The sequence below is a fragment of the Trichechus manatus genome, unplaced genomic scaffold (assembly GCF_000243295.1).
Source record: "Trichechus manatus latirostris isolate Lorelei unplaced genomic scaffold, TriManLat1.0 scaffold00093, whole genome shotgun sequence".
Taxonomy (NCBI): Eukaryota; Metazoa; Chordata; class Mammalia; order Sirenia; family Trichechidae; genus Trichechus; species Trichechus manatus.
The window spans coordinates 4,898,241-4,920,757 of NW_004444029.1; the positions used below are offsets into that span (position 1 = coordinate 4,898,241).

At 47.8% G+C, this 22,517-nt stretch overlaps 2 protein-coding genes across 2 annotated transcripts in view; both read left to right on the top strand.

Moving 5' to 3' along the window:
- Nucleotides 1-10,501, top strand: part of LOC101360689 (TRPM8 channel-associated factor 1) — a 37,326-nt gene extending 26,825 nt beyond the window's left edge. Inside the window, exons 6-9 of the mRNA XM_004382360.2 lie at nucleotides 113-352; nucleotides 1,522-1,859; nucleotides 4,070-4,320; nucleotides 7,271-10,501. Of these exons, the coding sequence (XP_004382417.2) occupies nucleotides 113-352; nucleotides 1,522-1,859; nucleotides 4,070-4,320; nucleotides 7,271-7,280 (839 nt within the window). The 3' untranslated portion in view covers nucleotides 7,281-10,501. The remainder of the gene's footprint in view (nucleotides 1-112; nucleotides 353-1,521; nucleotides 1,860-4,069; nucleotides 4,321-7,270) is intronic.
- A 7,618-nt stretch (nucleotides 10,502-18,119) lies between these two features.
- Nucleotides 18,120-22,517, top strand: part of LOC101360948 (TRPM8 channel-associated factor 2) — a 13,624-nt gene continuing 9,226 nt past the window's right edge. The window contains exons 1-3 of the mRNA XM_004382361.2: nucleotides 18,120-18,200; nucleotides 18,639-18,732; nucleotides 19,858-20,516. Of these exons, the coding sequence (XP_004382418.1) occupies nucleotides 19,897-20,516 (620 nt within the window). The 5' untranslated portion in view covers nucleotides 18,120-18,200; nucleotides 18,639-18,732; nucleotides 19,858-19,896. The remainder of the gene's footprint in view (nucleotides 18,201-18,638; nucleotides 18,733-19,857; nucleotides 20,517-22,517) is intronic.

Below are 22,517 nucleotides of genomic sequence, written 5' to 3' on the forward strand. Positions count from 1 at the left end.
AGGGTGCAGGCTGCGTGTTTGCCCTGAGGGGCTCTCCTCCTAGGGTGCAGGCTGCGTGTTTGCCCTGAGGGGCCTGGAGAAGTGAGTTTCAAGCCTGTGGTCTCTCTTCCAGGGGAGACGTCCCAGGAGGAGTGGAGGAGGCGCATCCAGGAGAACCCGGGTCCCTGGGGGGAACTGGCGACGGACAACATCATCCTGACCATGCCCACTGTTAACCTGCGCACCCTGGAGAACCCCGAGCCCCTGCTGCGTCTCTGGGACGAAGTGATGGCAGCCGTGGCCAGGCTGGGTGCCGAGCCCTTCCCCCTGCGCCTGCCACAGAGGATTGTCGCAGACGTGCAGATCTCAGTGGGTGGGTGCCTCTGGGGGACCCTTGGTCCACACATGTGGGTGGGTGCCTGGGGGTCCCTGTGCATACCGCCCGAAGGCCTTCCCTTGGTCCACACCATGTGAGTGGGTGCCCCCAGGGGACGCTTGGTCCACACCATGGGGACGCTTCTTGGTCCACACCATGTGGGTGGGTGCCCCCAGGGGACGCTTGGTCCACACCATGGGGACGCTTCTTGGTCCACACCATGTGGGTGGGTGCCCCCAGGGGACGCTTGGTCCACACCATGGGGACGCTTCTTGGTCCACACCATGTGGGTGGGTGCCCCCAGGGGACGCTTGGTCCACACCATGTGGGTGGGTGCCCCCAGGGGACACTTGGTCCACACCGTGTAGGTGGGTGCCCTATAGGAACCCCAGCACACTGTCCAAGGGCCTCCCCTTAGCCCACAGCTAGGCAGCAAGCAGCCAGTAGAATAAAAGACATACCAGACGCAGCCCTTGCTCTTCACCTGGGAAGGGAAGAAATTGATGTTTCAGGAAAGAACTGACCACATAAGCCTGCATGTCAAGGGGTGTCGTCACACCGTGGGCCTGGTGCGGAAAACACCATAGCCGGCTGGCACAGTCATCCATCAGGGAGTCCAAGAAAAGGGGGAGCGTGGTGTGGGGCCTTCACCTAGGTGTTGGGAGAGGGAATTGGACAGCTTTGGGAAGACACTGAATAATGAGATTTTTGCTGGGGGCTGAGTAGTATGAAAAATGAGGGGAGTGTGGGAATTAAAGGAGACCCACAGGAATTTCTGTCAACCCTAGCTTTCTTGGCCCACGTGACTGATCACTGTTAAGCAGTGTCGATCTGGCAGCTGAATATCAACGAGTTCTGAGTTTAGAGATGAGGCCACGGAGATACAGGCTCACATGGACAGCCCCCTGGTCAAAGAGGGGGCCCCCTGGTCAGGTTCAGGCCTTTCATAGCCTGCCTCCCTCCTCATAGCCACACTTTTCCTGGCCAGAGAGAGTACGGAGTCCTGGGCCAGGAGGAGACGCGAAGGCAGGTCTGGTTTGCATGGCCCTCTGGGCAGCGTGGATGCTGGATGTCCTCCGGGGCTTCTGGCGTCAGGAGGAGACCCAGCCCAGAGGCGAACCTCGCGAATGGGTGGGAGCGCCCTGACCCTGTCTTCTCCCCACCAGGCTGGATGCACGCAGGGTACCCCATCATGTGCCACCTGGAGTCGGTGCAGGAACTCATCAACGAGAAGCTCATCAGGACCAAGGGCCTGTGGGGCGCGGTGCACGAGCTGGGCCGCAACCAGCAGCGGCAGGAGTGGGAGTTCCCCCCCCACACCATCGAGGCCACCTGCAACTTGTGGTGTGTGTACGTGCATGAGACGGTCCTGGGCATCCCCCGCGGCCGCGCCAACATCGCTTTGTGGCCCCCCGTCCGGGAGAAGAGGGTCAGAATCTACCTGGGCAAGGGCCCCAATATAAAGAACTGGAACGCGTGGACGGCCCTGGAAACGTACCTCCAGGTACTGGGCGAGAGTGGGGGTGGTGGGAACCCCCCAGCCGGCAGCAGCTGCCAGAGCAGCATTGGTATATGATACCTAGTGGCCCTGTCTCCCATCCTAGCCACAGGAAACCCTGACGTGGACCAAGTGGGACCATGATGTCTCTCAGATCATCCAAAAAATAAAGCAAACCCATTGCTGTGGAGTGGATTCTGACTCATGGTCACCCCACGTGTTACTGAGCAAACCGTTCGTCATAGCGTTTTCTTAGCTGTCATCTTAACGGAAGCAGATCACCAGACCTTTCTTCCATGGTGCTGCTGGGTGGGTTCAAACAGTCAATGTTTAGATGAATAGTCAAACGGTTTGTGCCACCCAGGGGCCTCCCGGATCATCGCTGTGCTTAACTCTAACAGGGACTTGTCAGTCCAGCCCCACCCTCCACCCAGGGTTTGGAAGACACATGAAATTGAGGGAAAGCACCAAGAAAGGTTAAAAAGCGTGGAGGCAAACGTGGTGCTATAAACAGAGTTGCTGTCTCAGGCTTGAAGTCAGACATACCCGACACTGGGGTCTAACTCGGCCACTTGGTAGCTATCTACAACCAAAGCTGTCCCTCACACACCTTCATCAGTGTAACTTCTTCTCCTGTGACTTGGCTGTGCCTCAGTTTCCACCTCACAGAGGCAATCCGCGGTTCCTCTGTGGCCCGGACAAGGAGGCTGCCTGGGCCCTGCATAGCCCGTCAGCGTCCCCATCCCCACCCTAGGCCCTGGTCGGTGCCTGGCTTACAGGGAGAGCTTCATCGCATGGAGCCTGGAGCCCAGGCTCAGTCCAGGCACGGCCCACCTGGACCTTGACCTCCTCGAGCCCTCCCTGCTTATCTGGTGTTTGAGGATGCAGTGAGATGGCCGGGGAGCCACCAGGTTAACCTAGTCCCTCAGGCTGCTATGCCTGGAGACGCAAGCTCCTCATCTGTGAAGTGAAGCTGAGGCTGTTCTGGGGGACTGCTGAGCTCCTAATCTTGGCTCACCTGGGGATGGTTCTGGTGGCTTCCTTTTCTCAAATTAAGACTGACTGTTAACTCTAGCTACATAGACTGTATATGCAAGAGACCCGGTTTCGATTCCTGGCCGCTGCACCTCAGGCGCAGCAACCCCCGTCTGCCCGTGGAGGCCTGCTTGTCGCCATGATGCCAAACAGGTTTCAGCAGAGCTTCCAGACCAAGACAGACTTGGAAGAAGGGCCTGGAGATCTACTTCTGAAAATCAGCCAGTGAAAACCCTATGGGTCACAACAGTCCAATCCCACTGTGCATAGGGTCACTGTGAGTCCGGAGCTGGCTCAGTGGCAGCCAGGAACAGTAACTTCTATCAGACGTGACTCCCCCAAGGCCATTTTAGTATCCTTGCAACCTGACCTAGACCTAGGAGTGATGGAGGTTTCCTTATGGCAGGATAGGGTGGGAGTTTCCCAGTTGTTGGGGTTTAACTTTGAACCTGAAAGAGATGAGGCTTTTCTCCACTTGATCCAGTTTCTGACTCTTGTGTGATCTCTGAGCTCCGCCTCGATGGTCTGCTAAGATACAGGAATAATGGTGCTGGGAGTAAATACTGATAACAGTCATTGTGATGATCACCAAAGCCATCAGTTTTGAGCACCTAGTTTGAGCCAGAGTATGATGTCCCTGGAGAAGGACATCATGCTTAGTAAAGTAGAGGGTCAGTGAAGAAGAGGGAAGACCTTCAACAAGATGGACTGACACAGTGGCAGAACAGTGGGCTCGAGCATAACAACAATTGTGAGGATGGCGCAGGACCGGGCAGTGTTTCATTCTGTCGTACACGGGGTCGCTTTGAGTCAGAACCGACTCGACGGCACCTAACAACAACAGTTTGAGCCACGCTCTGTGTGAGTCCCAAAGCCCCTCCTACAGTGAGAATGTGGGGGAGGGAAGCCTGAGGCCCGCAGGTAAGACAAAGCCGAGAGAGTCACTGATAGACGTGCGGCGAATGTCTCAGGGTTAAATGTTGGACCTGCCTGTGCTCATGGCTGGTGGATCTCCTGCTGCAGGCCAGGTGTCTCACTCTGCACCTCGTGTCTTCTCCGTCCAGCCATGAGAGGATCACATATGTTACATGTGCGTAGTTACATGTGCATATTGTAGCATCTGTTCGCCTCTTCCTGCCGTCCAGGCGTCTCACTCTGCCCTTCCTGTCTTCTCCCTCCAGCTGCAAGAGGCCTTTGGTTGGGAGCCATTCATCCGCCTCTTCACTGAGTACAGGAACCAGACCAACCTGCCCACAGACAACGTTGACAAAATGAACCTGTGGGTCAAGATGTTCTCCCACCAAGTGCAGAAGAACCTGGTGCCTTTCTTCGAGGCCTGGGCCTGGCCCATCCAGAAGGAAGTGGCTACCAGCCTGGCCTACCTGCCCGAGTGGAAGGAAAATATTATGAAATTGTACCTCCTCACCCAGATGTAAGGAGTGCCCATCGAGGTGGCAGGTAGAGAGGTCTGGGGAGGCAGGCAGAGATGGAATCACACCTCTGCTCCGTCTCCTAGGGCTCTGGCCTTGTCCCCAGCTCATTGCCCCGAGTCTCACTCCCTAGTCTCTTTCCAGGAGGTGGGTTAGGAAATACTGCAAAGGTGGCATCAGATTTCTCAGGAATAGATGCCTCCTTCTGAGTCTTGCCCCTCTGCTCGCAGCCCTCAGGCCCTCAGCCCTGGAACAGCCCTGTCCTGAGGGTTCTGGCACGTGCTTTCGTGCCAGCCTTGGTTCTCTGTCCCAGGCCCCAGAGGAGAGTGGTTCTCATCCTCACAGCCTGAGCATTCTCTCTGGGCTTTGATTTCTGGCAGTTGGTTCCCAAAGCCTGACCATAGAACCAGAGGGAACACAAATTCACCCTAGTACCCTGACAGCGCACTGATGGCTCACATGTCTTGTGTTTGGGTAGCTTTCAGATAGTTGGAAAGCAGGCTGGTGTAGGGGAAGGGGTCCAGAATTAGGGTTAGCTCTTGGGAAAGTCATTTTATCTCAGTATTCCCATTTCCTTATGTGTGGAATGGGGATAAACACCCCTGCCTCACAGGGTCATCCAGAAGACTCTGATGGATAATCCCGAAGAGGCTTGTGAACCACACAGTGGATGCACATCTAGGAGATGATTCCCCTTTACGCTAGTCCACAGAGTAACACGCTTCTTCTCCCAGTCTCTTCACACAGCTTAGGGCCAAGGTCATCATTGCTGACAACAGACTCCCTACATCCAAATCTTGAATCATTCACCTACTAGTTGTGTGACACTGGGCAAATTCCTTAACTTCTCTATGACTCAGTTTCTCATCTATAAAATGGGATTGATTCCTAGGGTTATTGTGAGGATTAAATTCCTTAGTACCTCTAAAAGTGGTCAGAACAGAACCTGGCAATTAGTAGGTGTTAAGAAAAAATGTCAGCTGCTGTTATTATTGCCTAACTCAGTATCACTGTAGAGCTACATTTCACTTTCAGATGGCATTTTCAGATGCAGTTGTAATTAATACTACCCCACTCACGGTGGTTAAGAGCTCAGCTGCTAACCAAAAGGTCAGGAGTTCGAATCCACCAGGTGCTCCTTGGAAACCCTATGGGGCAGTTCTTCTCTGTTCTATAGGGTCGCTATGAGTCGGAATCGACTTGATGGCAATGGGTTGTTTATTGTTGGTTTACCCCACATTTTAGACACCAGCCTTTGAAAGTTTCTGGGACATTGCTTTATGAATCTAAAGGAAAGGCTCTAAATTCACAATGAGGTTATAAAAGCTACTTGGATCTCTTTATTCACTCCATCAGGTCAAATTCTTTCTTTGAATAAATCAAGAGTGGAAGTCACTTGACAAGCCCAAACAGTCCCACAGGGTGTTTGTCCTTCACAAAGAGTAAGCATCCAATTTATGACGGTGTTTATGTTTCTGTGGTCACATAGAATCTGTCACTGTCAAGAGTTATTCACCAGTTTCGTAGCTGACCCCTCCTCTATTTAATTACCGCAAATTCACATTTTCTTCTAATTTTGTTCAAAACCGTCCCATTTCTTTGTAGCTGTAACTAGAGTTGGGTCTCTGGGATTAATGTTGCATATACCCAACCAGTTTTCCTTTAGGTCACTTCTTTTTTCTTAGTTATTGGAAGACACTATTTTATTTGCTTTAATGGGAATTGAGTGGATACCTACACAGTAAGATTTGACCTAGATAATGTCTTTCTTTGGATTTCTTTATAATGTCTTTCCTCAATGCTAGAATTATTTTCCCTTATTTCATGAATGTCCATTGTCTAGGTGCTTTGAACATAGAATATGTTCAATAAAGCATGTATTGACTATTCATTCCACATTTAAAATAAAAAACCAGTTGCCATTGAGTCATCTCCAATTCATGGCAACCTCATGTGTGTCAGAGTAGAACTGTGCTCCATAGGGTTTTCAGTGACTGATTTTTCAGAAGTAGATCCCCAGCCTTTCCTCAGAGTAGCCCCTGGGTGGACTTGAACTGCCAATATTTCAGGTAGCAGCTGAGTGTGTTAACCTTTTGTACCACCTAGGGACTTCAACATGTAAGATAATTGCTATTAATTATGAAGTATTGAGTATGTACCAAGTATTGTACTGGGTCCTTTATATAGATTGTTTCATTTAATCTTGACAGTAATTTTATGCAGTGGAAACTATTATTATCCCCATTTTATGAATGAAAAAGCTGAAGTTTATAAAGATTAAGTAAATTGCCTAAGATTGCATTGCTAATAAGTGATAGATCTGGGATTTGGACCCAGGCACTCTGATTACAGAATGAGTGTCCTTAACTACTGTGCTCTGAATGGCCAAATAAAGGGGTAAATGAAGAAACCATACAGAAAACAAAAGGACCTGAATGCCCCTACTTGCCAGAGCTTTGGCTTCTTCAGCTTTACCCCTCATCTAGTTTTATCAGAGCAAAAATACTCTTTGTTTATCCCAAATGTGAGTCCAGAGGAAGACTTTGAGGTAGGCTTTTATAGAGCCTCCTAACAGACCGTGCCAGCATGAGCCATTTAGCGTCACCCCAGCTGTTTAGGTTCTGGGTTATTCAGGCCTCAGCCATTCTCCCTAGGCACCATGACAGCATTCTACTTGTTTATTGAGTTTTGAATGATGGGCTATTTCAGTAAAGTGCCTGACTCCCTAAAGTCCCAGACATTGCATGTTCTCAGACAGGAAATTAGAACCTCAGTCTTTCAGGATATCTGTACCCATTATGGCCCTCTTTAATCCATTTTCAGCAGTGCAGTGGGGGAACTTTTAAAAATGTAATGCTATCCCTGTTGCTCCCCTGTCTAAAAGCCTCCAGTGGGACTTATAATTTAAAATGATGGACTGAACATTTGAGTTTACCTCCCCTCCCTCCCCAGGCCCCACTGAAATTGAAGTCAAGAAATTCAAAAGGGAATGGATACATCTCAGCAAGGAAAAAGGAAGGTATTTGGATATAAGTGGAGAAGATCTCAACATTTCTGGAAGAGAGAAAGTGGATGAAGCATGATAATGAAAGAAAGAGAAGAGATGCCTTTCAACCGGAATATAAGCTCATCCGAACCTATCACCCTGACGATCCTTAGGTACCTGATAATTCTATCAACTAAAGAAGGATGCCAATTTTAAAGTTGTACCCCATCCCATTCTTCTCTCACTCTTGTGTATACAAGCAGCCTGCTGTTGGCACCAGTCAAAATGATTTTTTTGTTTTTAATAAAGAAATTGAATAAAATGCCTGAGAAGAGGTAGGTATTGGTGTAAAAGAATAAAATTCAACTTTTCATGAAGTTAGAAGCCCCCTAGCTCATTAATTCTCTACTGACAGTTGAGACCCCTACTCAAGTGGCCAGTGCTTCCATCTATAGAAGAAGCTTACTGGAGACACAGAACTAACCACACAATAACAGAGGAAACCCACACCAACCACCTACAAAAGTCAGCAGTTTCAGTGACTCTGAAATGTGAATGGTCAACCAGAAATTCCCAGACATGGGGGTGGATGTAAGGAAAATAACAAGGTAGAGTTAGGAGTTTGAAGAATAAGATAAACTCTAGAGGTGACATAGTCCATGCAGAAAAAAATAAATAACTTAAAATTCTAATTGTGTCTTCAGAGAGATTTAAGATGTATTTGTAAAATGAAAACAGGATGCTACAAAGAAAGGAAAAAATCTGAGAATAAGAAGAGCCCTTTGAAAGTAAGACTGCCAAAAATATTCAATAGACAGGCTGGAAAATAAAATTGAGGGAATCTCCCAAGATATAGAGCAAAAAGAAATAGAAAATAAGAAGAAAGGAAAGAGACACAGACAATCAATATCTAACTGTTAGGAGTTCCTGGAAGAGAGAACAAATATAGGTGAAGAAGTGAAAAAAGGAAAAGAATTGAAGAACAGAAAGACATAAATCTTGAGTTTGAAACGGCCCGATAATAATCTACATCTAGATACAATCTTGTGAAATTTTGGAACTTTAAAGATAGAATTTATTACAAGTGCCCAGCAAGGGGAAAAAAAAAAAGCAACAAAAAAAAATAGTACCATAATTAGCTCAATTAAAAAGGAACAAGAAATAGATTAGCAGCAGACTTTTCATCTGCAGTACTGAATGCTAAAAGTCAATGGAGCAATGTCTTCAGATAGTTTATGGGAAATGTTTTTGTGCCCAGAATTCCATAACAAGCCAAACTGTCAAGAATAAAATCAAAATAAATACATTTTCTGGCATGCCAGTTTTCAGAAAGTTACCTCCCTTGCACCCATACTGAGAAAGTACCTTGAGGAAATTCTCCAGCAAAATGAGGATAAAAACCAGAAAGGAAGGAATGGGAATCCAGAAGACAATGGCACTCACACAGAATGCCTTGCTCTAGAGCAACAATTATTAACAGACCCATCTCAGATGAAGAGTGCACAGTCTCGGACGCTGGGAAGAACATGCATTCCTCGCCAAAGGTAGTATCATTGAGAGTCTGGATTGTTGGGAATGTGGAAGACACACATTATTCTTTAGCCAACCAAAAAAAAGAAAGACAAGACAAAAATATCTCAAGAAATTCAGATGTAATTATGAAGCAAGATAAAATGGAGCATGATTTTGAGTTACTCGTGGAGTGTAAGAAGAGACTTGATTTGGCATTGGTGGTAGGTACATTCTCTTTAAAGTGTCACAGGCATCAGGGCATTGAATGTGTAGGAAGAAAATAGCCTCGACTGGGCTCTCAGTAAATAGTATTTACATAGCCCTGATAATGTAGATACGATTTATTGATATTCAGTGTTCTAGTCAGCCTATAGAAAAAGTATGAAAGGTTCAGAACAGAAAGTGAAAGTTATTAATGCTGACAGAATAAGGAAAAAGAAAGCAGAAATAGGTTGAGAATTAATTGGGGGAAGAGAGATGGAAGGAAGAATACGGCTACTTATGTCTTCAAAGTGCGAATGAAGAGATAAGGTCTACAGTTAATGGAACAAGAACTTGAGGATTACTATATTGTTCAAAGTTATAAATTAAACCAACAGAAGTATTAAGAAAAAATAACGACGTATCTATTAAAATTTGGAGAAGAAGGTGCAAAGGAAAGGTGGGGAGAGTGTAAGTTAAATCCTTATCTTTTGTAATGGAGAATTATTAAAGACTGTCAAGAGCTGATAAGTCAAGAAATTATTGTTCAAACATATTATTTAAAGTTAGGAAGTTAGTTACCAGAAGTCTAAAAATAGAAATTGTTAAAAAAGCATTGCCTCTGGGACTAGAGTTAAGAGTGGGGTGGGAAACCGTGTTTTTCATTTTCAGTCCTGTACTATTTAATTTTTTACCTTGTGCATGTATTACTCTGAAAAAATTTTTAATAAACTCAAATAAAAATTCTTCAGTGGCTTCACATTGACTAAGATACAGTCCAGCCAAAGCCCTTAACATGGATAACCAGGCCCTCAAGCATTTGGACCCACCTCATGGGTCCAGGCTCATCCTGTCTCTCCATCACTCTAGTTGTAGCCATACTGAATATCTTCCAACTGTCCAAACACACTTCACCTTCTTTTGTTTCTACAGGTGTTCTTTCCAAGAAACAAAGCCTGCCCCTACCTCACTTACCTAGTGATTTAAGCTTACCATCTAGTAGGTTTCCAATGTTTGCTGAATAAATGAATGCCCAACAGGGCTTTGGATGAACATTTCCAACTAATGTTCTGCCCCAAGAAGGTCTATGATATGTGTCTGTAGTTAGGGAAACATTTCAAGGTCCACAAACTTGGCTGTAAGCTTTCCTGCACTCCTATTCACTGGACAGCTTGAGTAAGTTCTCATCTTAAAAAATTGCTTGTCTTCATCGGAACTATACGTGAACTCAAATGTAGATAATTGTTTAAGAAATATGTACATATAGGTACTAAAAAATTGGTGAACTGCCTAAATTTTGACATAAATGCACTCTCACAGATTGCCAAATCATTTAGTGTACTTTGAGGCCTAAAGAGTGCCCCAAATGGGAGAAAATACCCAACATTGCTGTTGCTGTTGTTAGATGCTGTTCAGTCAGCTCCTTCTCATAGAAACCTTATGTATAACAGAACAAAATAACCCAATTTACAATAAAAAACAATATATCAAATCAAGGGGCCCAACTAAACCGAAGCTAAGAAGTATCCTGAATACAAACCAAACACTTCGAGGGACAGAGTAGCAGGGGCGGAGCTCCAGGACCATGCTTTCAGGGGACATCTAGGTCAATTGGGATAACAAAGTTTATTAAGAAAATGTTCTGCATCCAACTTTGGTGAGTGGAGTCTGGGGTCTTAAAAGCTAGCGAGAGGCCATCTAAGATGCATCAGTTGGTCCCAACCCACCTGGACTAGAGAATGAAGAACACCAAAGTCACAAGGAAGGCATTAGCCCAAAAGACAGAAAGGGCCACATAAACCAGAGACTGCAACAGCCTGAGAGCAGAACTAGATGGTGCCCGGCTACCACCAATGACCGCCCTGACAGGGAACACAACAGAGTCCCTGACGGAGCAGGAGAAAAGTGGGGTGCAGAACTCAAATTCTAGTAAAAACACCAGACTTAATGGTCTGACTGAGACTGGAGGAGCCCCAGAAAGCATGGCCCCTGGACTCTCTGTCAACCCAGCACTAAAACCATTCCCGAGGCCAACTTTTCATTCAGTCAAGGATTAGACCGGACTATGAGACATGAAATCATACTTGTGAAGAGTGCTCTTCTTAGCTCAAGTAGATACATGAGACTAAATGGGCAGCTCCTGTCCGGAGGTGAGATGAGAAGGCGGAGAGGGTCAGGAGCTGGTTGAATGGACACGGGAAATCTGGGGTGGAAAGGAGGAGTGTGCTGTCATGGTATAGGGAGAGCAGTTAGGGTCACATAATGTTATGTATAAATTTTTGTATGAAAGACTAACTTGAATTGTAAACTTTCACTTAAAGTACAACAATAAAATAAAATAATTGGAAAAAAAAAAATCAAGGGGCCCAGAACATGGAGAAGATGAGTGACGAGGCCCCACAGATGTAGAGATGACCCCCGCTCCTGAACACAACCAACAGTCCAGGGCCCAAGCTGTGAGTATATACCACAGGCTCTACCTGTGCCTGGTCTTGTCACCTGTGAGGGGTCTCTTTCAGCAGGAGCCAAGAACCTGAAAGAAGTCATCAACCCTTCCACCATCTTCCACCAAGGTAAATGGACGGGGGCAACACCAGCTTTTATTTTTTTAAACAGAGAATTTCTTCTCTTGTTTTTGGTGCCTGAGTAGCCACAGAGCCAAACTGCAGCAAAGGAAACAATAATAAGTAAACCTTAATTAAGGCTTTTGATGTTTGATCAAAAGCTCAGTGTTGGGCTAACTCAGCTCCTCTGGCTCCCAGATGGCTGAAGTCTTCAATACAAAATCAAACTTCCTGTCTGACCTGGAGATGGGAGGAGGAGGTTAGAAATGGAAGGCCCCTCCCTTCTTCCTTCCAGGAGGAAGGAAGTTTCAGCATGGATATCTGGAGTGGCCATGATAGCTTCCAAAATATCTTCTGTGATTGGAATGCTTCCAGCTCCTATAACTAATGTTCTACTTACTTATGATCCAGACAGAGAAAATGCGCTTATAGGGGAGGGTAGTAGGCCCAGATTAACTTCACAAATACACCAAAGGAGAGTATGAACACTTTCTAACCGAATTAGGGCCGGCCACCTGTCAAAAGAAGCAGCAAGCTCTAGCTTCATTGCTTTAAATGAGGAAGCAAGCAGGAACCTGCCCTTTGAGAAAGAGTATGCTATAATTTGAGTACAAGTTATCATAAATACAATAAAGAAGCATAAATACTCTCCAGTCAATGGCTTTACTCCTTACTCCCACTACAACATGATTTTAATAAATAAACTTGAGCTTCTTAATGTTACGAGATACAACAGTACTTGTGTTAGCCGGGGCCCTTGGAGAAGCAGAAGCTAAGATTGGATTAGATGTGCAAGTGATGTATTAGGAAAACTGACTGTGAGAGCAAATGGAGAAGAAGCCAGAGGCGGTTGGGGAAGTCAGCAGAGCTGCATCACATGAAGCAGAGAGGGAAGGAAGGAAAGTCTACCCCTGCAGGACGGGGTCTGAGAAAGCTTTGGTAAGACCAGTGGGGGTCCTGAAACCAGTTACCCATCAGAAGATTCCCCATCTCCTAGGAACAGCCTGCCTTGAATCCCTGCCTCACTCCATCCCTGGAGAACCCCCTGAAAGCGTGCTCTTGGCGCCAACGCAGTGTTGTATTTCAGAGCCCAGCAGCTGGGACCATCTGTCTGTCAACGCACCCGACTCCCTGCAGTCGGAGATGGGAGAGGAGCGTTTTCATGGCCACCACTGTGCTTCTTCTCAAAACAGCTGTAGACACCTGTTGTGGGGCATCTTAAATAGTAAATTCGTAACCCTCCCCCGTGACTCATACCAGTAAATATACAGAGGTGGATTCGTCCATCTCGATTCCCAAATTAGCATGTGGTTAATCCTTCCCAAATTCTTATGGGAAAAAGAAGACCATTACGGGAAAGAATATATGGGGCTGCCCTGAGTTAAACTTAGAACTAAAAACCATTGACGGAGGCCAGTGACTATTAATGCTGGCTCTTGGTTGGGATGCATATGTGTGAATAACCCTGCAAAGCGAAGTGACTGCAGGGTTTGTCCTCTATTTAAGAAACGGACTGTTTCAATAACAAACCTGATTTGTGAATGCTGCAGAATGAAGTATCATATTGTTTATGTGTATTTATGACATCTAACCCAGAAAGAACCTGTCGCTACAGTGAGCATGCTCAGATTTCAGCTTTCACTAGTACACATCTGCCCATGAGACTGGAAATGGCTTTATCCTCCCCTGAACCTCATAGGGAAAGGCAGATGATCTGAACAAAACTGGGATTTGGTGAGAAAGAACCGCAGTGTTACTGCATGACGTTTCTTACAAACGTTCCTCCAGACTTCAGACTACCATCCAAACTCTCTACTAGGGCAGCCAAAGTCCCTCCAGACCTGGGCCAAATGTCTCTTTAGAGCTGACACTCTAGATCCTGTTAACAAGGTTCAGCCACAATGAACATGTGGTCTTTCTCAAATCAAGCTATTCACTGTTAGAGCTCCATGCTTTGGGACATGATAGATCCTCACATTGTAATGCCCTCAGCTCCTCTCTGCCCACAGACATCATAGATACTGTCCAAAGCTAAGATTTTTGTATCACCTCTGTAAGTTCTTCTCTGATCCCTTGATCAGCAATAATTGCTCCTGCCTTTCTGTCCCCTTGCACTTAATTTGTCAGCGATTTCAGTTCTTACATCCACTGATCTGATATGATCGCTGTTTTCACGTCCACTCTCCTCTCTACAGGGTGATCTTACTGACCACAGTAGCACCTCCTTCTCCACGGTGCCTCACAGAAGATGTGTCCATGAGAGTTTGTTGACTTTCGTTGAATAGTTTCTGTTTTCTCCTCAGTGAAGTTTAAGATCTGGGGCCTGCACTTTCACATGAGCAATGAAAGCGTTAGTCAGGATGAATGCTGGCTGCCATCTTTCTTTTCCTAATTTTTCAATGACTTCTGTGCTAAGCCAACCTTGTTGTTGTTTTATTTCCATGCCTCAGCCAGCATCTGCTCCCAAGTGGCAGGTCCATTGGTGAATGCTTCCACTTTTGCTCTCTGACCACAAAAATGCGCCTTCGTTTGAAGCCCTTCTGTTAGATCGACACCAAAATGTTCTTAAATAGTATTTTTTAGAACAGCAGTGGTGCTTTACCACAAGAGTGGGATTTATGTAGATACAGGCTGGTTACAAGCTAAGCAGCACAGACCCATAAGAGGAACGGAGCTCAGCTTTGACGAACTTCTCTAATCCCCTCTCTGGTCTCCGTCTTTCACTGCAGTTACCGAAGGTCGGTTGTTTCCTGGTAAGAAACCTCAGAACTCAGATAACTTTGTTGCCAAACCAGGGAAGGCGTGCTCAGACTTGCCAGTGATCTGGACACCAGTCTTGCAATACATGAAAAATGTCTTGAAGGATTACAGAACTTGATGACTGTGGTAACCTCTGATAAGTGATTCAAAGATGTTTGGGAGTGGAGAGGAGTACTTTTTCTTCTCATCTTCTGTAGTTTTTACCCTATATTATTTGTATCATTAAAAAATGAAACAAAACAAAAAAAAAAAAACGTCAAAGACAAACAGATGTTTCTGGGGAAGAGATGGGTATATACAATTTTGGCTACTGGAGAGTCATTGAGAACTTGCATGGTTACCTTGTTTGTGACATCAAAGAGAAGTTAATAATATTGGTAGTCAAAATCACCAAAATATTATCCTAGCCTATCGAGCTGAACTGGGAAGCAGCACACAGAAGGTTCTAGCATAGAGTCAGACCACACCCATGTGACAGTCCACATCCTATCTCCCATGGGCTGTGCTGTCCACTTCCCATGCAGCCCCTCTCAGGATTAAACTGCCACCAAGTCCTATCAGCTACCTCCTGAAAATCTCCTAAGTCTGTCCCCTTCTCTCCATCTCTACAGCCCTGCCATCCATCCAGCCACCAACACGTCTCTTAGGATGACTGCAATGGCCTCCTAACCTAATTGCCTGCATCCCCTCTGGGTAGGAAAGGCTTTGGATCACTCAAACCCTGCACATTCCAAAGGAAGGCCCATCTTCAGAACTGGACTTTGGCCAGCTTCTGGGAGCTGAGCTCTAAGCCTTTGGAATATTCTAAGAGTGTTCCTATATGCCTGAGGTCTTGGGCCACCTGTACCAGTTTGGCTACATGAGTTGATCCTAGCAGTGTGGTTTACAGTGAATGCCTGTGTTTGCTCTGGGGATGGGACAGGGGTGCTAAGGTAGAGGTCGGTCACATGGGTGCTCCATGCCTATGTGACAACCCCCAATAAGAAACCCAGACACCAGGGCTAGGGGGAGCTTACCTGGTTGGCAACTTCACACATGTTGTCACACATGGTTCCTGGGTGAATTAAATGTGTGTCCGTGTGACTCTACTGGGAGGGGATGCCTGGAAGCTTGCTCCTTGTTTCCCCTGGACCTCACCCCCTGCACCTTTTCCCATTGCTGAATTTAATCCGTGTCCTTTCGCTGTAATACACCATAACCGTGTGTGTGACAGCATCTGAGTCCTATGAGTACACACCCTTGTATCATTTCTAATCCACTTTCATACTGCAATTAATGCTCATTACACAGTGTAATTCTGATCATGTCAGCCCTTGAATAGAGCCATTCAGTGTCTCCCCATGAACCCCAGAATACTGACCTAGATGTGTAGCCCCCATATGGCATGACCCCGCTTAATTCCCCAGCCTTGTGGCACACTGTGGCTCCTATTGTCTCCCAGGTTCCAGCCTGTGGATTCACTTTAAGTTTACTGAACGCGCAACACTCCCTCCTGCCTCAGTGGTGTCTCCTTCTCCTAGGGAAGCCTACTGTTTCTTCTATCTCAGCTCAATCATCACTTCCCTATAAGAATTTTCTAACCTCCCAACTGCACCAAATCCTTCTCCTGCTGCAACAAATACCTCTTCTTCTTCTTTCTCATCACAGTGGTAATTTTACATTATTGGTCTGATCACTTGATTGACATGGGTCTCCCTCACTAGGCTTCAAGTGCTGTAAGTCTGTCTGTGTTTACTACCATTGGGTCCTCAAGGCCTAGTTTAATTTTTGACATGTAGTAGGCTCTAGGCTATCAATCGATAAATAAATATATCTCGAATAAATAAGTAAGTATATAACGAATATTCAAAAAGTGTCTCTTGAATGAATGAGTAAATAGCTGACTCTTTGGAGGAAATCTTTTGGCTGAGGACCAAATGCAGTCAAATTTTCAAGAGGAAGAGCAGGGAGAAACCCACACAAGGAAGGAGACGTGTATAACTGTCTATATTTTTATGTATGGGCTGCTAACCAAAAGGTCAGCAGTTCGAATCCACCACCTGCTCTTTGGAAACCCTATGTGGCAGGTCTATGCTGTCCTATAGGGTCACTGTGAGTTGGAATCAACTTGACGGCAATGGGTTTGGTTTTAATTTTGGTAGAATGAATGTCTAAAAGTGGAATTACTGGACCAAAGAGAAGGTAGATAGGTAGGTAGATTTACATTTGGTAAATATCCCCAGTTTATCTTCCAAAAATGTTCTACCTCTTCATGCTTTCACCACCAAAGCTTGAGAAAGTCTGTTTTCTCCCATGACAACCCTGAGTATTATCAAAATTTGGAAACTTTGAAAATCAGAGCAATGAAAACATTGTCTGATTGTTATTTTAAGCTTCGTTTTTTAAATTATTAGTTCTACCTGGCAATAAATAAAAGGAAAACGCGGCCTCCTTGTTGTGAAAGCAAGCCGCCTGCCAAATATATCTTCACCCGAACAAACAGGTTAGTAAATGGGCACAGTTAAAAATATATAAGATACAAGAAAATACTAGCCTAAAGGACTACAGGACCAAATGAACCAGAGATTCCATCAGCCTGAGACCAGAAGAACTAGATGGTGCCCAGCTACCACCCATGATCGCCCTGACAGGGAACACAACAGAATCCTGGACAGAGCAGGAAAAAAGTGCTGAGCAGAACTCAAATTCATGTAAAAAGACCAGACTTAATGGTCTGACAGAGACTGGAGGAACTCCCGAAACTATGGCCCCTGGATGCCCTGTTAACCCAGATCTGAAACCATTCCTGAAGCCCACTCTTCAGATAAAGATTAGACTGGACAACAGGGCAAAAAATTAATACTCGTGAGGAGAGTGCTTCTTCGTTCAGTCAGATACACGAGATCAAATGGGTGCCTCCTGTCCGCAGGCAGGGTGAGAAGGCAGGAAGGGACAGAAACTGGTTGAATGGACACAAGAAACGCAGGGTGGAAGGGGAGAGTGTGCTGTCACATTGTGGGGATTGTAACTAATGTCACAGAACAATATGTGTATACTTTTTTCTACAAGAAATCTACCTATCTATATCTATTTAATCTGTCTATATATAAGGTACAGTAAGTTTCTGCGCCTGCACAAACGTAGACCACAGAAGCCTCTGGTCCCCTGGCTTTCCTGGGACATCCCCTTAAAGTTCTACCATTTCCTGATAGGGAAGGAGCCGGAGAAGCATCCGATGATGCATTAGGATAGGTGTCAGCACCTTAGTGCTCTTGCCCCGCTCTCAGAGAAAACAACTACACAGCCTTAAAGTGCTGAAAGTGTATTTGGGTGAAGCTCCAAAGAGAAATGCAGTCAGTGTAGCACTGGGGTCGTTCAAAAGAGACTGTAGGAAATGCAGGGTTGTCAGCGTTGCCACGCGTGCACCGAGGCATGTTGGCCGAGATGAAGTCCCAATCGGCCGTGCTTGCCACCAGGAGGCACCCTCGACCCGGTGCGCGCCCGGCTGGGGGTCGCGGCTCCGCCGGTCCTCGGGCTGCGCCGCCTAGATGCGGTCCAGGTGCGGCCCGCGGGGAGGAGGGACTTCGGGAATAGGGACCGAAGGACAAAAGGGGAGGGACGGAGGAACGAAGCAGGAAGGAGGAGGGACAGAGGGAGGGACCCGGATGCCGGCCCACTTCTCGATCAACCCCAGGCTGTCCCAGCCTCCCCGCCCCAGTCCCGCCCAGGTGGGTGGGTCCGGAAGGAGTGGCCGGGCATCGCCCAGGTGGGTGGGTCCCGGACAGGGAGGCAGACGGCTGGGAGGAGGGACCCGGACCGCATCTCCTTCCCACAAGCGCTGCCGCATCCGCCAAAGCCCCGCTGAGCCCCACCAGTCCAGGTGACCGCGGACTCCGCGCGGGCGGCCCGCGGGGGGCGGGGAACCGGCGCCCAGGAGGGACGTGGGGGCCCTGGGCGGGACGTGGGGGCCCTGGGCGGGACGTGGGGGGCCCGGGCCGGGCCGGCTGTCGCCCAGTCCTCTCCTTGAGGGCCGACTCGCGGCTCTCCTTCCCAGGACTCGAGGGTCACGGTGACAGGGACGTGGGCGCACACTTAGTCCCCGGAGGTCGGGTTGATCAGGGAGAGGGAGAGGGAGGGACGCTCGCGGAACTCGGAAGCCAGACGGGCTGAGTCCGGGCGGAGGTGCACTAAGGTGGGAGAGAGTTCTGGAAGAAGGGGAGCCGGATCCCCGCTGGCCGGCGTGGAGCCAGGACGGAGGAAGGAGGCCAGCGTGGCCGGGAGTCGTGTCTCACTAAGTTCCCCTTCTCTCTAAGCGAAGCCTGGGTCAAGGGCTCCACTGCGGGAGTTGTTGGCAAGTGAGCCCAGCAGCCGGGGAGGAAGTGGGGAGACTGAGGCAGAAGGAGGGGAAGCCGGTGAGTGTGTGACTGAGGGGTCAGCCACTGTGCCTCAGGGCTCCTATTCCTCTAGGGCCCCCCCGCCCAGGCACTTGGTAGCACCCGCACGACAGCGGCTGGCACCGTCCACTGGGTGAAGCTGGCCAGGTGTCGGCTCTCCCAGCCCCTTCCACCCACAGACCCAAAGCCTTGAGTGGGCAGGAGAGGCCGCCACACCTGGGTCGTGGGAATGGGGCACCGACACCGTAGTGTCTGCTTTGCCGTCCTTGTAATGTGGGAACACTAGAAGAGCAGTGACCACAAATGCTCGCATTTGCTCAGGCCTCACTGTGTTCGGGACCTTGAGCCCGAGCCACGCCCTCTTATCTGTGAGCTCCTGACCTTCACAAACCCTCCTCCAAGGACAGAGTGCTCTCCTATATAGACGTGAAATTGATGACAGTTTATCCAGAGAGCTGCTTTGAAGGGACTAAAGAGCCCGACGCTGGATGAAAGACCCCCAGAAACCCCAGGATGCTATCCTAACAAAGGCAGGGTGTCCCCAGCTTGGCTGGAAACGCCTTGAGCACAATGCAGTTTCCGGCAGGTCCCTGACCTTCCATCCAAAGACATAAAATACTAAGTCACCTCACATCCATCAACCTACCTGGCCAGGATCAACCAGGCCCCAGAACCTGCCCCCCACCTCTGTTCTGGGTCACCACCACCACCACCCAGTACTGTCATCAGCAAAACCACTGTCTTTCTTTCTTTAACACTTTCTTCTTGTCTCAGGAGTCTGCACAAGCGCCTCCCTTTGCAGGAAGGCCTTTGTCTCTAGTATTCCGGGTTTCGGCTTAATGTCACTTGCTCACGGAGGACTTTCTTGTCACCCAACCTTCGGTAGCCTTGCAGCCACTCCACTTCATTTTCATCATAGCAATGATTACTTGCTGTGGTTTGTTTGTCTGCTTATCTCCTGGTTCATCTTCCCCCTGTGAAATATCACCCTCCTGAGGACAGGGGCCTTGCCTTTTTCTTCCCTGCTGCACCCCCCTGTGCTAGAACAATGCTTGGCACGCAGTGGGGAACCCAGTGCATACTTTTTGAGTGAACTCATGCAGTGGTTGCTTTTTCACCTCTTCCTCTGTCTGTTCTCACCAGGCTGAGCCTCTGCTTCCCTCTGCAGAAGCCTGAAAAGCCATGGCGACTCCCTCTGCTGCCTTCGAGGCCCTCATGAATGGGGTGACAAGCTGGAATGTCCCAAAAGATCCTGTGCCCTGTGAACTGTTTCTGATCGGAGAGGCCGCCTTCCCTGTGATGGTGAATGACAAGGGTCAGGTCCTCATTGCTGCCTCCTCCTATGGCCAGGGCCGCCTGGTGGTGGTGTCCCATGAGGGCTACCTGGTGGACAGTGGCTTGGCTCCATTTCTTCTCAACGCAGTGTGCTGGCTCTGCCCCACTCCCGGGGCTCCCGTTGGTGTGCACCCATCCCTGGCAGCCCTAGTGAGCATCCTTCAGGAATCTGCTGTCCAGGCACAGGCTAGGGAAGAACCAGGAGAGCCCACGGGGGTTTACTGCATCAGCGCCTACAATGACACCATGGTGGAGCGCCTGGTCCAGTTTGTGAAGCGTGGAGGGGGCTTGCTCATTGGGGGCCAGGCCTGGTATTGGGCCAGTCAGCATGGCTGTGACAAGGTGCTGTCCAAGTTCCCTGGGAACCAGGTGACAAGTGTGGCTGGAGTGTACTTCACTGACATCTATGGAGACAAAGACCAGTTGAAGGTCTCCAAGAAGGTGCCCAAGATTCCACTTCTTGTCAGGTAAGTGTTGTTCCCCTGTGGGGCGTCTGACGTTAATTAACAGATTTGAGCCTCCGGCCACTGTCAGTGAGCTTTCATTTTAATATGAGTGGTTTTCCGCTCGGTGTCGGAAATCAGTACAAATCAAATCCAGGCTAACTAAAATGCGTTGATGTGTAAGAGGGGCTGCATCCTCACCCCACCCCTCCTATGGCCCGGCTACGGCCAGCTCAGTAGATAAGTGTGTCTTGTTCTCCACTCTCTCCCAGAGCCTGGTGACTAGAACATGTTGTTCCTTGCCGTTGAGTTGCCTCCGACTCATGGCTACCTTGTACGTAACAGAGCAAAACGCTGCCTGGTCCTGCACCATCTTCCAGATGGTGGGCGTGTTTGAGCCCATTATTGTGGCTGTTGTCAATCCATCTCACTGAGGGTTCCCTCATTTTCACTGACCTTCTACGTTACCAACCGTGATGTCCTTTTCTAGCAATTGGTCTTCCCCGCTGACATGTCCAAAGTAAGCAGGCTGAAGCCTTGCCATCCTCACTTCTAAAGAGCATTTGGGTTGTATTTCTTCTAAGACTGATTCTTTTCTCTTATATTTATGGTATATTCAGTATTTTTCACCAACACCACAGTTCAAATGCATTAAGCAGCTCCGGCTCTCACAGATTTCACTGTATAGACAACTTCCTTGGGATGCTTTTCTGGGTCAGTGCTGGCACACAGAGCCTGCAGATTCAAGTTTCCTTCAGCCTTCCTTTGCAGAAAATTGAGGAACCCTGGTGGTGCAGAGGTTGAGAGCTACGATTGCTAAGCAAAAGGGCAGCAGTTGGAATTCACCAGCCGCTCCTCAGAGATCACATGGGGCAGTTCTCTGTCCTATAGGGTCACTAAGAGTCGGAATCGACTTGGCAGCGATCGGTTGTTGTCGCAGGAAGTCAGCCCCGGGACGTTTATAAGCAGCACTGTTTTCTCCCGGAGTAACAGGCTATTTTTTCCTAACTTAATTCATGCTCATGTTTAATTATTTAAAAAGACATAGACTTCAAGCCAAAATATTCAACACTTAGTTGACGTAGTTGGCAAGAATTCCTGGAAGTTTGCGTTTGGAGAATGTGGGTTTCTAGGTCTGCAAACAAGGCCACTCCGTCAGCCTTCAGGATTCCACAGGTCTGTGACGACATCACGTGGCAGAAGCACCTTATTCTGTGTATCACCAGGAGCCCTGGTGGCGCAACAGTTAAGCACTTAGCTAACCCAAAGATCTGTGCTTTGAACCCCCCGGTGGCTCCAAGGGAGAACAACCTGGCGGTCTGCTCCGTGAAGATGGAAAACCCTAAGGGCAGTTCTGCTCTGTTGCATGGGGTCACTGTGAGTCAAAATCTACTTGACGGCACCCAGCAACAAGGAAAGAAAAAATCTGATCGACCAGTCAATTAGAGTGAACAGGGTTGGTTGAGCGAGAAGCTAGCTGTTCTCAAACAGGAAGCACACCAAACTGAAAGAGGGGACTCAAGTTCACAGTTGCAGCATTTTTTAAAGCTTAGATGAGTGTCTTGCTCTTGGCTTTGATTGGTTAATCACATTTAATTTCCCTTTTGTCTTGGGAAAGTTGTTCACTCAGCGCTAAACTGGCGTACCTTGGCTGCAGGAGTGTTGCAAATCCTTGCTGATTAAGCACTGCGAAATCCTACTGAACTTGTGTGGATAAGGAAAACTTGCCTAAATTTGGATTCCATTGTAAAGCTGTTTTTTTTTTGTTGTTGTTGTTTTTAAATAAATGGCCTTATGAGTAATTTCTGTTTGACTCTTGGCCCAGGGAAGCCATTTTAACCTTTTGCCTCTATAAAAAAATGTTAACACTGCCAGTTAAGTGATGAAATGCCACCAGTTGTTAAAGGGTTTAAAAATATGTCTGTCATACAGGAGAAACTAGCACAACTTGTACAAGGAAAGGTCATGGAAGCCCCATAGACAGATCCAAACTCCCTGAGGGACTGAATTGCTGGGCGGAGGGCT